This window comes from Clupea harengus, chromosome 11, assembly GCF_900700415.2.
Source record: "Clupea harengus chromosome 11, Ch_v2.0.2, whole genome shotgun sequence".
Lineage (NCBI taxonomy): Eukaryota > Metazoa > Chordata > Actinopteri > Clupeiformes > Clupeidae > Clupea > Clupea harengus.
Window position 1 is genome coordinate 22,265,529 of NC_045162.1, and position 12,424 is coordinate 22,277,952.

At 46.3% G+C, this 12,424-nt stretch overlaps 1 protein-coding gene across 1 annotated transcript in view; it reads left to right on the forward strand.

The window, feature by feature from the left end:
* dnah5 (dynein, axonemal, heavy chain 5) overlaps positions 1-11,624 on the forward strand; it is a 96,431-nt gene extending 84,807 nt beyond the window's left edge. The window contains exons 72-79 of the mRNA XM_031576267.1: positions 471-690; positions 1,088-1,293; positions 1,504-1,707; positions 2,329-2,544; positions 5,003-5,215; positions 7,188-7,340; positions 7,953-8,184; positions 10,271-11,624. Coding sequence (XP_031432127.1) covers positions 471-690; positions 1,088-1,293; positions 1,504-1,707; positions 2,329-2,544; positions 5,003-5,215; positions 7,188-7,340; positions 7,953-8,184; positions 10,271-10,422 — 1,596 coding nt within the window. The 3' untranslated portion in view covers positions 10,423-11,624. The remainder of the gene's footprint in view (positions 1-470; positions 691-1,087; positions 1,294-1,503; positions 1,708-2,328; positions 2,545-5,002; positions 5,216-7,187; positions 7,341-7,952; positions 8,185-10,270) is intronic.
* Positions 11,625-12,424: the final 800 nt, after the last annotated feature.

A 12,424-nucleotide genomic window follows, 5' to 3' on the forward strand; every position in this document is an offset into this window, starting at 1 on the left:
ATATAAAAAGGAAGGAATAGAGAAAAATACAGAGAAGGAATGAAAGAAGGGTGGCCATATGTTATTGCATTTTATCGTAAATGTCACACTTGTAATTTCGAGTATATTTGTTTGAGCAAGTGGATATGGATGAAAGGATTGAACACTTAATATATATATATATTACAATGCTCACAACTGCACATACACACACTTAAGTATTCCATTCTTTCATTCCATCCATTTCCACATCCAGGGCACAGTCCAGAAATATATCCGCTTGCTCAAACAAACATACTCGAAATTACATTGTGTGACATTTACGATAAAATGCAATTACATATGGCCACCCTTCTTTCATTCCTTCTCTGTATGTTTTCTCTATTCCTTCCTTTTTTCTCTTTCTCTCTCTTTTTCCCCTCTTATCTCTCTCTTTCATCTCGATCTCACTCTCTCTCTCCCTCCTTCCCTCCCTCTCTCTGTCTCCTCAGGGGGGCTGGGCGCTGCTGCAGAACTGCCACCTGGGCCTGGACTTCCTGGACGAGCTGATGGACACGCTGACGGAGACCGAGGTGGTGCACGAGAGCTTCCGCCTGTGGATGACCACCGAGGGGCACCGCTTCTTCCCCATCACGCTGCTGCAGATGGCCATCAAGTTCACCAACCAGCCGCCGCAGGGCCTCAAAGCTGGCCTCAAACGCACTTACGGAGGTCTGTGTGTGTTCGTGTGTGTGTGTGTGTGTGTATCTGTATGTGTTTATGTGTGTGTTTTTGTGCGTGTGTGTGTGTTTGTATCTGTGTGTGTGTGTGTGTGTGGGGGGGGGGGTTGTGAAGGGTTTGTGAAGGGTTGGGGTGGAAGGTGCTTGTGCATGTGCATGAGGTTTGCATTTGGAAAATAAGTCATATTTAAAGTCACAGTAAATAGCATTGTCTTTATTCAAGACGTCGGGAACAGGAATGGCACACACATGTATTTAATTGGCTAATATACAGAATATAAGCATTTATGTTGTAATATATCCATAACAATCCATAACAAAAAATGTGTCTAAGGCAACCCATACCAGCCAAATGTATTGTAAACTGTATCCATATGTGTTTTGGACAGGCATCAGCCAGGACCTCCTGGACGTGAGCAACATGGCGCAGTGGAGGCCCCTGCTCTATGGTGTGGCGTTCCTGCACTCCACCGTCCAAGAGAGGCGCAAGTACGGCCCACTGGGCTGGAACATCCCATACGAGTTCAACCAGGCCGACCTCAACGCCACTATCCAGTTCGTGCAGAACCACCTGGACGACATGGACCTCAAGAAGGTAATTGAGGAGATCACATATCTGGCAACTCTGAGAAGGTCGCAGAAAGGTCGTAGAAAGGTCATAAAAAGTATAAAGCAATATATATACAATCACCTAGGGATTACTGACAGGCAGTGTGTGTTTGTGTGCGCATGTGTGTGTGTGTGTGTGTGTGTGTGCGTGCCTGTGTTTGTGTGTGTTGTGTGCGATGATGTCATGCCTCCGCAGGGCGTGTCCTGGCAAACAGTGCGCTACATGATCGGTGAGATCCAGTACGGAGGCAGGGTGACGGACGACTACGACAAGCGCCTGCTGAACACCTTCGCTCAGGTGTGGTTCAGCGAGCAGATGTTCAGCCCTGACTTCCACTTCTACAAGGGCTACAGCATCCCCAGGTGTGCCAGCGTGGAGCAGTACCTACACTACATCCAGGTGAGACCACCACCGTCCTCCACACTCAACAAGCTCATTTACACTGAAATCATACACATAATGAAGGTGGAACAGGTGAACTGAGGTTTATACTTGTGATTGATAGCTTATCTTTAAAGTGCTTCCACAGTCAGCATCAGCGATGTAGGAGGATTGAGACAAGTACACTGAACTCCTGAAAAGGACCAGTTTACTTAGAACAAGTAACACGTCTGCTTATAGCACTTGAATGTGATGTGGACATGGTCAAATATGTATAAATGTTCCTAACATGAATACAATACAATAAATACAAAACATAGCTCATTTTCCATTCACTGTTCATTTTTCTTAATCAGTAGTGACATCTGTGGTATTTGCACATCAGTAGGACTCTGTGTTGGGGAGCATTAAAGCCATTATGGTGTGGTGGGATCTGATCTGTGATGTGGGCATCGGCAGTTTTCAATCGTTTCAATGTTTGGGGAAGGTGGATGGGCCGTGACAGGCTTTGATCATGTGGTTTGATCGTGCTGCCTGTTGTCTTTTCTATCTATCTATCCATCCATCTTTCTATCCATTGCCTTCTTTCTTTCCTTCTTTCTTTCTTTGTTTCTTTACTTCATGTGTGTCCCGGTCCAGGGCCTGCCCACCTATGACACGCCGGAGGTGTTTGGCCTGCACCCTAACGCAGACATCACCTACCAGAGTAAGCTGGCCAAGGGCGTGCTGGACACCATCCTCAGCATCCAGCCCAAGGACCGCTCCAGCGGCAGCGGGGAGACACGGGAGGCTGTGGTGGCGCGCCTGGCGGAGGACATGCTGGAGAAACTACCCCCAGACTACATCCCGTTCGAGGTGACGCATGGGGCTGGGGGATGTCTGCCTGACTCATACACTTAAACACACACACACACACACACACACACACACACACACACAATACAGTAACACTCACATATGTCAGATGAGCTAAAATGACAATTTCTGCCCCACTGTACCTTTGTAGATGAGTCACTATGGCATGTGCACAGACACAGACACACACACACACACAATACAGTAATACTCACATACACACATATAGACAGATGAGCTAAAATGACAATTTCTGCCCCACCGTACCTTTGTAGATGAGTCACTCTGGCACGTGCACACACACGCACACACACTCTAACTTTATCTGGCTGTGTCTGCTGACGTCACTAGCGGAGCTGTGTGTGTGTGTGTGTGTGTGTGTCGTGTGGTGTTGTCTGGCGGTGTGAGAGAGAGGGTGTGATAATGTGATCGTTTCAGCATCTTGTCACACTATTTTTACCATCACAGAGGCAGCCGAGCAGCTGAGATGTTTTGGAAACACAAGAAAGACTGTCTGACTTTGTGAAAAAGAGCTTTTCTTTTAATATCCACTATCCAAGGATGCAATGCAGTATGCAGATCTCTCTCTCTCCCTCTATCTCTCTCTCTCTCCCTGTCTCTATCTCTCTTTCTCTCTTCTTCTGCTCCTCTTTCCTTCCACTCTCTTAGTCTGTCTGTGCCTTTGTCCTTCACTGATTACTCTCTTTGCACCGTCCACTATTCCATGCTTCCGTCTTTAACTCTTTTTCTCCTCCTGTCTCTGAGTTTCCTTCAATCCCTATTTCCTCCCTGTCTTCCTTCCTTCCTCTTTTCCCTCCCTCCCTCTCCCCTTCTCCATTTTCTTGTCCCTCTCTCCATCACTTGTTTTTCTAGTCGTTCTTTCTACACTTTATCCCTCTATGCCTGCACACTATTATGAGGCGCCATTCCACTGCAGGTACTCGTGGGACGTTCAAGTGGCTCGAGCGTTTACAGGGCCGGCCCGCTGTTCTGACCTTTTTGTCTTTTGGTTTCCCAACACGATGCAGGAACTGGACCTACATTTATATGTAGCCTTTGCTCGTCAATTCCGAGCACTATAAAATAACGATCCATTTCTCCAGCGGCATCATTACACTGCAAACCCAGATAATTTCTAGATATTCTAGAGGCACATAGTAGGATTACTCCAAGGTCGAGTCATCACTTGAATTTTAGTATAAAGTTGCTAGCAGGGCAGCTTTTAATTACTTGAGAAATGAAGGTCCCAGCACCACTGTTGTTTAATTAGAGCTTAAACTTCAGCTGATGTTTTGCTCTTAGCTTGACTGTTCTCTCCCTTGTACGTCGCTTTGGACAAAAGCGTCTGCTAAATGACTAAATGTAAATGTAAATGTAAATGTAAATGCTTATGTGCTCATTCAGTGACAGTAAACAAAACATGCTAACTCCATAAGCTATAATTCCCTTGCTGTATTCGCTGCGTTACTTCTGGAAAAATATTTTCTTGCTGGTTTTAAAAACGGTGCTCGTTGTTGTTGTATTCCACTCACGTCACATTTACTAAGCATCAGCCATCACTGCAAGCGCCACCCAGCAGTTTCAGGGCCACACAGAAGTGCCTATCCCAGAGTAGGACATTATATCTCCCCTGAAAAAGGCCCTGGAAGAGATCCTACAGGGGCAGGTCCTGCAGTCGAAACACGCACAAACGTGTCAGCAGCCCTAAAATGGCCCGTTAGTTCCTGCACAGGAAAACGGCCCATTAAGTATGTCTGTAAGCTTGCCTCTTTCTCTCACTGTTCCACTCTCTCTCTCCCTCTCTCTCTCTCTCTCTCTGTCTCTCTCCCTCTCTCCCTCCTACTGATTGAGGCATATGGGTTTAACTCTACCTCAGCTGTTAGCACGGGTGTTTGTTTTGAGCAGATTTGTATTCTTAGATGTGTTAGCCTGTGAGAGACGCTATTGGCGGCACCTCTTTGACAGACGCCTCTTTGCCATCACACACCGCCATTATCTTTGTGATCACGCATGCGTGTGTGTTTGTGTGTGTGTGTGTGTGTGTGTGTGTGTGTGTGTGTGTGTGTATGCATCTGTTTGACTGTGGGTGTGATTAACATCTTAGCAGCTGAGTAGCACTAGATCTGCACAGAGAAGTGAAGTGATTGTATAAGCCTGGAGCAACGGGGATCAGGTGTTTATCCAGACACCCCAGCAACAGGACAGGTCTGTGAGGTCAGGAGCAGACAGGAGGGCATACATCACATCAGTGGATCTCAACACAATACCTGCAGAAGACCATAGCTGCTCAGCTGAATCTGGTGCCTGCTAAGCACACAGGGAGGAGGATGCATAAAGCAAGGGTGTTTGTGTGTTTGTCTTTGTATGTGTGTGTGTATGTGTGTGTGTGTGTGTGTGTGTGTGTGTGTGTGTGTATGTGTGTGTGTGTTCACGCGTTCATGTGTTTTTATCCCCACAGGTGCGTGAGCGCTTGCAGAAGATGGGCCCGCTGCAGCCCATGAACATCTTCCTCCGTCAGGAGGTGGAGCGCATGCAGAGGGTGCTGGCCCTGGTGCGGCACACGCTCACTGACCTCAAGCTGGCCATCGACGGCACCATCATCATGAGCCAGAGCCTGAGGGACGCACTCGACTGCATGTACGACGCACGCATCCCCTCGCGATGGGAGAAAGTAAGTTATAGTACAGGCATATTGTGAATGTGCGTGTTTGTGTGTGTGTGTGTGTGTGTCTGTGTGTGTGTGTGTGTGTGTGTGTGTGTGTGTGTGTGTGTCTAAATGTGTACTGAAGGACTCCATACATTGCATAATGTGTCCATATGTACTCCTGTGTGTGTGTGTGTGTGTTTGTTTAGTTCTTGTTTGCCCTTCTCCCACATACACTCCTGCATGGTGGAAGGTCAGATCCTATTGTTTATCACAGTGTACCGTGAGGCGTGGAATGAAACCCACATCTTTGAATGGAGCTGAATATAGAGCTGTCATGGTACATAACATAAAAGGGGTCCATTTGCCTTTTACGCCCACTCTCTATAGCAACATGTCACTAATGTTTATCTACAGCTGTGTGGATGTCACAACCCTGCTCTAACTATGTGGCTGTCACAATAGGATGGAATCAAATGTTGTCAATGATGTGCCCATTACCACTAGCAACATGACAATGTCTTTAGACCATTTGTGTTGCCAGTGTCCTTCGTCAGACATTTTTTTCAGAAGGCACTCTCAGCCTTGGAGATGCAGGCAATATATGTACGTATACGTATTTTGGCTAGAAAGGTCTTTGCGTATGCCTGCCTATAGGTTTAGGCATGTGTTCTCTTGCTGCTAGTGTTTGAGGGCCTATTATGTACTGAAAAAAGCCATGAGCTTGTAAAGCTATTGAGGCTATGTGTTATCAGAAATTAAGCATTTTATAATGTTCATCATATTACTGTGAGGTACTTCAAATGAACTGTCAAATGAGTAAGTGTGAATGTTTTAAGGCCCTCATAATAAACAGGGCACTCCAACGCTCTTCCTTCCAGTGGTGCATGGCTAAAGGCTAATGAGGGATCTGCATCTGCCACAGGTCAGGCAGAAGTGTGTCACACGCTTCACGAGCGCCTAAATAACTTCAACCCGAGAGCGCCGGGCTCGCCTTCTCCTCTCGAGGGACCCTGCTGTTAATTAGACGAAAATAGTTCAGATGCACTGTGTTCGCAAACGAGCCAGTGTGCGTCACACAGAGATAATATGAGAGACACACCTCAGGGATGAACTGGGTACAGAGTAAATTAACAGATGAAGCCACGGGCGTCTAGCTCACTTGTGCGGGTTAGGGAGTGAATCATGGGGAGTCACAGTCAGAGCTGATGAGTTACTAGCAAGTAAAGTTTTTAAAGTTCAGAGTTCGGTATGGTTGCTAAAAAATACCAGTTATTCCTGTGAGTAGTCACGAAATCCTGCTGTGTATGTAAATATAGCTTGCTAGTATACTCAAGGAAGTAGAGATTTTTTCCACACTCAAAACAGTGAACTCGTTATGTCATTTTATTAATTACTTGTTCTCATACTACCCTCCACAGATAATCTTAACCTTTTTGGGGGGTTTACATAACTTAATAAAATTGTGTGTAACCTCAAATTAATCAAAATCAAATTAATTAAAGACAATGTTTAACTTTTTGAGGGAGGGTGTCAGGAACGAGTGCATGTGAATGCAGAAGGTGCTTGGTTGCTAGGCAGAGTCTAAGGAAGAGCGAGATGTACAGAGCTGGGTGGAGTTTAACCATCATCCCTTGACACTGTGCAAGTCGTGCTGGAGAAAGCGGCTGGCACCTGTGTGTCTGAGCCTCTGGTAGCTGGACGTGAACATGCTGGTTGCACACATAAAGTGCAGATTCACTGAGGCTTCTCCCCCCACCCCCTCTTTCCCTCTCCCTCCATTATCATTTCTCTCTCTCTCACTCTCTCTCTCTCCCTCTCTCTGTTCTCCGTTATCATTTCTCTCTCTCTCTGTCTCTCTCTCTCTGTGTGCTCTCCATTATCATTTCTCTCTCTCTCTCCCTCTCTCTGTTCTCCATTATCATTTCTCTCTCTCTCTCTCTCTCTCTCTCTCTCCCTCTGTTCTCCGTTATCATATCTCTCTCCCTCTCCCCCTCAGGCCTCCTGGGCCTCGAGCACCCTGGGGTTCTGGTTCACAGAGCTGCTGGAGCGGAACAGGCAGTTCCAGTCCTGGATCTTCGAGGGCCGGCCCAACTGCTTCTGGATGACTGGCTTCTTCAACCCACAAGGCTTCCTGACAGGCATGAGACAGGTGAGATCAGCATGCATGCACACACACACACACACACACACACACACACACACACACACACACTGTATGTTGCAGGGCGAACACACACATCACAGTGCACACATACATACTGTACATACATACATTTTTACAGATCTGCAAATACACACACAAAGAATAAGGTGAGTGACACATACATCAACATCACAGCACATACCCAAACAGCACATAAATACTGTATCAGTTGACATTGTATGTTCAAATCCCCCCCCCCCCACACACTCAAGTACTCTCTCTCTCTCTCTTACGCACACACACAGACAGACAGACAGACAGACAGACAGAAAGACAGACAGACAGACAGACAGACAGACAGACAGACAGACAGACAGACAGACAGACACTCAAGTACTCTCTCTCTCTTACGCGCACACACACACACACACACACACACACACAGCACACAGACACACACACACACACACACACACACACACACACACACACAGACAGACAGACAGACAGACAGACAGTCGGACACTCAAGTACTCTCTCTCTCTTACGCGCACACACACACACACACCCTCTCCTTAAGCCTGACTAATTGGTAGTGTGCTTTGCGCTGGCATGCAGGAGATCACCCGAGCCAATAAGGGCTGGGCCCTGGACCGCATGGTGCTGTGTAACGAGGTCACCAGATGGATGAAGGATGACATCACACAGCCGCCCGCCGAGGGTGTGTACGTATACGGCCTCTACCTGGAGGGGGCCGGCTGGGACCGACGCAACTGCCGCCTCCTCGACTCCAAACCCAAGGTCCTCTTCGAGGTCATGCCGGTGCTCAGGATGTACGCAGAGAACAACGGTAAGAAGCAGGAACTGAGTCTAATGTTAGGATTGCTTTTCAGCTGGTTTCTGCTGCTTTTATCAGTTAATTAGGTTGAGGTTGGGGAGACTCCTTCATCGTAATTAAGGTACAGTCTATTTTGGTCAGGTAATTTGCCTATGACTATGGTCAACTGACAGTCATGTTAACATACAGTGTAATCTTGTGTGATATTGCTTATGTATATAATGGTTATATAGTCGGAGTAATGATTGGTATTGTATTTATAAAGTTGTTGTCTACTCCATTGATCTCTCAGAAAACTTTACTAGCAATGTCACATGAAGCAGTCGTAGTAGTCATGGCAACAGCATGGCTATGCTGTAGGCATATTTATAACAGTGGTAATACTGTAGCAATAGTAGAGTAGTCATGCTTTGGCAGTGCAGTCCAGTGATAACATATGCACCCCTTTATGATAATCAGAGATGACTCACATCAGTGCAGAGGCTTTGTGCTTTTCTCCTCCCTGTGTGTCCTGGAAAGGCTAAGGGAAAATAAATCTGCAAAATATCACCTTCAACTGCTGAAGAGTGAGAGGACTGATAAAACAGCTCTGCTCGCCTCTCCCTTTGCCCGTCGTTATATAACAGTTTATAAGTATGGGACAGTATGTCATTTGCATGACGCATGTTGATAGTTTGCCTGACACTAATTTGTAACTTAAAACTTTAAATTTAAACTTGAAGATGAAAGTGACATAAAATACAATTAATCCCACATGTTTACTTGCTTTTATCGTCCTTCAGAGGGAGAACAGCACACAAACAAATAAACATCTAATATAAGTAGAGGAATAACACTAAGTCATGAAAATGGCTGTTGGAGGCCCTATGCCAGGGCGGGTGGAGGGGCATGGAGGACCGGGGAGGCCTAAAGAGATGACTGTTTATTTTCTGTGAGACTCTTCAGCCGTGCTCTTCATTATGCGCTGTGGCTAGGGGCTGTGGAGGGGTAGGTGCCCCGAGGGAGGGGTAATTAGCACGCGTGTCAGGCTCGGAGGAAATGAGGGTGTAATAGGCCTCTTCAAAGAGGATCTGACTATTACTGGCCCCACCCCTGCCTCTTCAACACGCACGCTTAAATCTCTTTAACCTGTGGTCAACCCACACCATCATCCTCTCCTCAGCGTCTCTCTTTAGCACCTCTCCAACCACTTCATGTCCACTTCACTTCTTATTAGCCTGTTTACAGGATGCACCATGAACCAGACAAGCACACACATGCACACACTGAGACACACGAGCATGCACAGTCGACAGACTCTCTCCTTATGCCTCCTGCCTCTTCAGAGTGTCCCAATCGATCTGAACACTGCCTATAACATCTCCTCAGCTTCTCTCAACACCCTTCATCAAACTGCAAAAACAGCATCCAATCACCTCACATTGTTTACTTCATCAAACACCACCAGCATCCAATCATCTCACACCGTTTACTTCATTAACCTCCACCAGCATCCAGTCATCTCACACCATTTACTTCGTCAAAACTCCACAGGCATCCAATCACCTCACAGTTTCTCAATCGTCTCATCATGCTATCAGCACCTTCTAGGTGTGTGGACTCCCATGGGAGAATGTAGTGAAGTGCAGTGTAGTGAAGTTTCTCACGGCAGACTAAAGACAGAACCAATACCAGTCCAAGAACGCAGAGAATGCACTCTAGCAGCGGCTCTATCTGAAGTCCCTTCTGCCCAGTAGAGTGCCAGGTGCGTAGGAAGTATGAACACATGCTGTTGCTCAGGATGAACACAGAGAACAATGGTAAGGAGCAGTAACTGAGTCTAATGTTAGGATTGCTTTTCAGTTGGTTTCTGCTGCTTTTATTTAGGTTGAGGTTGGGGGGACTTCTTCGTTGTAATTAAGGAACAGTCTATTTTGGTCCAGTGAATGCATTCTAGCCGAGGTTTGCCTGATCCAGGATCAGCATCTATCTGAAGTCCCTTCTGCCTAGTAGAGTGCCTGGTGCATAGGAAGTATGAACATCACACCTGCATTCTGCCCCACCTTAGAGAGACTCTGAGTCCCATCTCTTCTTGTCTGTGTATGTGTGTGTGAAACAGGGGTGAAGGATCCGCGTCTGTACTCCTGTCCTGTCTATAAGAAGCCAGTGCGGACAGACATGAACTACATCGCAGCCGTGGACCTGAGGACCACTCTGACTCCAGACTACTGGATACTGCGGGGCGTGGCCCTGCTGTGTGACGTCAAGTGATCTCATCACAGCGGGACAGTCTTGGGCGGTGATGTCATCAGAAATGGACTTGGAATAGAATATGTCATCAGGTTTGACATCATAAGGCCAGGGCAGTGTAGGGTTGTTTTGGTAGGCGAGAACAGGCACAGTTGTAAATAGTTTTGACAGGTCTCTGTTCTAACTCGGTTTACACAAAGACAATAAACTGAAAAGCTATGACATTCGCGTACAAAAGAGTCATGCTTAGCTGCTTTCAGAAAGTTAAGCAAGAATTACACCATAACTGATGGCTTGTGAAGAATTTATCAAAACAATGGACATGTGCCGTGTAACAACCTTGACGCAGGCATAGAGAAAATGTGGGAGAGTTTTAACAATGAGTGTCATGAATGTAACCACACTAAAATCATGGATGCTGCAACATATTTGAGGACAAATCACTACTGGCTCAAATGATGACAATCTGCATTAATGTTTAATCAACAACAAAGTCAGAATGTTGGATTGTTAAAGCTGATTTATTGTAAGAAACTAGTATTATGTTGGCTATTATGCTAGCCCACGATAACCTATAAGGATAATTTAGACATTGCTTTTTTCTTACTTGCCTGCTGTTTGTACAGCAATGTTTGATGTTTGAGGTGGCTGTTAGGTTTGGTTCTGTGTTCCATCGCGACACACCATTCACTTTAATCACAACGGGTTCTTGCATGTGCGACAAATTCAGCTTGTTTTGCCTTAGACACGTGTATTACAAATGACCTGCACTGGACGCATATGCTGTGATAATGCTAGACAAATGACACTCATGGTAACTCGAAACTGTGGGTTAGAAGATTGAGAATGACACGTCCACAAGTCCACAAACACAAAACTTCACGATGCAAATTCAAACAAACACTTCCGGTCAAAATGATTGCTTGTTCTCGTGTATCTCTGGTGGAGTTTACTCTGGGAATCTCTCCTCCCTGTTTAATAAGGAAAGTGTCCCATTTATGGCGTTAAGTGTCCCATTTATGAATTACTTTCTTCCATTTTCAGGTCTTTTCCTGACCCTTTGAATCATAATAATCCCATATAGCACAGCTGTGGCCTTCATAAAACACCACTGGCCTTAAAGTCACTGCACCTTCGAATAGGAGAGAGTACCTCTCCGGTGGTCCTATGTTTTTGTACTTGTCATGTTGATGATTGATACAAATAAATATTGTGTGCAGACAGCCCCTCTCTCATGTCTTCTGTATGGCCAGTGTATGTCGCGCAGTCCCTGTAGCCAAGCAGGAGATGTACAGCTGTAAACACACCAAGGTCATGGGTACATTTTCCCAGAGGCAAAACAACAACAACAACAACAACAAAAAAGCGGAAGAGCAGTGGTTTCTGTGAGAGGCTGTCTGGTTCAAGGTCCTCGACAACACAAATCCTTGTAATGCTTTGCACACACTTCAGTTTATACTTCAGTCTTAAGACCCTCAGATTATCTGTTCTTTCAACACTTCCCAGAGAGAGAGAGAGAGAGAGAGAGAGAGAGAGAGAGAGAGAGGGAGAGAGAGATATCCACAGCTCCTCAACTGATATTAGACTTGTCTTCGCCTCTAAAACTGGCACAGACCAAACCTGTGATGTATATCTGGTATCAGCAGATGGTCCTGGATCGCACTCTCCAATCTCCCAGAAATGATTTGCCTCCGCTGCGCGCTGGTGTCTGTGGGTGGCTTTGGGGAGGCAAGTGAGACGCTGCGATGGAACAGAGCCTTTAGCTTTCATCCGCTACTCTGACTGGAGCGGCTCAGTGTCCCCGCTTCCCCTGTCCTCGCCTGGGCAGAGAGAACAGGGCTCTCTCCGTCCATAGAGCAGAGCTTAGCTGAGGCCAGTAGGTTACAGTGCGGTGCGGTATAAAAACCTCACTGTGTGTTGCTTGAGGAGACGTGCCAATGATGAAGCTCAGTGCTAGACTTTTCCCCAGCATCGCCCACACACTGCCATACCCACAGTTACAAGTTCAAGGCCAGTATGGACT